General features: G+C 46.7%; 1 protein-coding gene across 1 annotated transcript; it reads right to left on the minus strand.

Annotated features, from left to right (window-relative positions):
• Nucleotides 1–552: 552 nt before the first annotated feature.
• On the minus strand, nucleotides 553–825 carry LOC136504387 (uncharacterized). Its single transcript, XM_066499305.1, has one exon. The coding sequence runs from the start codon at nucleotides 823–825 to the stop codon at nucleotides 553–555; it is 273 nt and encodes a 90-aa protein (XP_066355402.1).
• Between the last annotated feature and the right edge of the window lie 1,261 nt (nucleotides 826–2,086).

A 2,086-nucleotide genomic window follows, 5' to 3' on the forward strand; every position in this document is an offset into this window, starting at 1 on the left:
ATGCCGTCCTAAAAAGGAGAAAAAAAACTATATAATCCACAACAACACAATGCGTAATTACAAATCCATCAGATGTACGTCCAAATCTCCAGGAACATACCAGGGCACATTTCGTTCTTGGCATTGGCAAGAACACAACGCGCCGGGGGATCGTGCAGATATACTCCCTCCGTCCATAAAAGAATGCAATTTACATATTTTGAGAAGTCAAACATCTTAAATTTTGACTAAAATTATATGAAAAAAAGTACTAACACTCATATGACAAAATAAGTACCATTAGATTAATCATATAACAAATTTTTATAGTAAATTTATTTGGAGACATAAATGTTAATACTATTTACTATAAACTTAATCAAACTTGAGCTAGTTTGACCGGCAGGCTTTCCACAATTGCATTCTTTTGTGGACGCAGGGGGTACACTACAATTCACACAAAAACAAGACACGAACAACCTATCAAGAAATGGATCAGATAGGCCGATCACGCAGAGACAACGACAGTACCGCGTGCGATCCCCTCTCAGATCACGATCATGCATCACCTCATCACATCTTGGCGAAGGAGACAGAGGACGCGGACCGGTTGTAGTAGTACTCGGGGAGGGCGTCAGGGCAGGAGAACATGAGCGGGCGGTCCTTGGTCTCCTCGGGGTCCTCGTCATGGCTGCCGTCCTCTTCCTCCTCGATGGTGTGGAGGTGGATGCAGGAGCAGCACTCTAGGGAGGCAAAGAAGGCCAATGCCACGCCCGTGGCCACCCACAGCGTGTACCCCTCCATCTTCTCGTACAACAGGATGCCACTGTTCGCGTTGATGTTCATGGCTGCCGCCAACCGCCGCCGCCGTACGCGCCCCCTGCCTCCGCGCGCCGACGGCCAAAGGGAGTTGGTTAAGAAGGTGGCGAGGAGTTGACTGGTTGTTTCTTGGTTATTTTTGCATTCTTCTTGGGTTTCTGATCTGGGTGGGGCTGGGTTGCTGCTGTGGTTGTTACAAAATTGGTACAAAGTGAGAGGGTTAAGGATGATTGCCATAGAAGTTCTATTTTGGAACAAACTTTTTTGTTTGTTTACATAAAAGTTTGAATATAGCCCTAACTTCAAGCTGTTGTTGTATAACCAACGAAATGTTTTGTTTTTGGTGTACCGTTTATCTGTTTTCTTAGTTTTGATGAAAAAATATAGTTTTATAAAGTGCAACTTTGCCAAGATTATTCCAGTCATAATGTGTTTTACCAAGTTTGCCCATTAGTCTTATGGCCCGTTTGGATCCCTCAAATTACAATGGCTTTTCGTTGTCAACTGATGCCATTATTGCCCAACAATTACAATGGTGATGCACACGACAGTTGCTGCATTTTTTTCTTCAATTTAGCCTTTTTTTTAAAAAAAAAATCACGTTTACACCCCTAGTGGCGTATTCCCAAGTTTAGACACTGGGGGTCGGCGCCATAGGCCATTGCGCCGAGGTTACATGGCTCGGCGCCATAGGCCATGGCGCCAAGCCCTCTGGCATGGTGTTGCAAGGCTGATGAAGTAGATCTGACGTGGTAGGTACTCGGCGCATATCTTGACGCCTCAGCGCCAAGATCTGTTGTGCCGAGCTTGGTGCCATGACCACGAGCCTGACTTCTTCGCCGCGTGCCTGTGTTCTTCCCGTTAGGCTCTCTATCTCGTGGCTGGTCGTCGCCGCCACTGCCGCCTCAGGAGATCGGTGGTCTCAATTGGCTCTGAGGATCAGTGACAGAATTGTGTGAGAATAGTGATGAGGACTCATTACCAATGTTTGGATTTGTTTATGCGGAAGGTGTCAATTGGTCCCACTCCTCATGGGTATGCACCCTCTCATGCATGGGCATTAAGCCCCTCATGGGTATTCACGAGAAGAGGGCAATCTGGCACCTGGTGACCCTCTGTTACCCAACCGTGAGGTGGATGTGGAAGATGTGGTTGTGGTGCCTGATGCTCAATCCACCTCGAATGAGGTTGGAAGTTCTCATCCTATTCGAGTTGAATGTCGGACTAAAGATGTTGTGGTGCCTGGATGATCCAAGTAAGTGTCGCAGTAACACTTTATGTACTGCCC

The sequence above is a fragment of the Miscanthus floridulus genome, chromosome 14, assembly GCF_019320115.1.
Source record: "Miscanthus floridulus cultivar M001 chromosome 14, ASM1932011v1, whole genome shotgun sequence".
In the NCBI taxonomy this organism is placed as follows: domain Eukaryota; kingdom Viridiplantae; phylum Streptophyta; class Magnoliopsida; order Poales; family Poaceae; genus Miscanthus; species Miscanthus floridulus.

What these genes read in the sequence shown, in the direction of transcription:
- LOC136504387 (XM_066499305.1), bottom strand. Translation starts at nt 825, where the DNA reads ATGAACATCAACGCGAACAGTGGCATCCTGTTGTACGAGAAGATGGAG.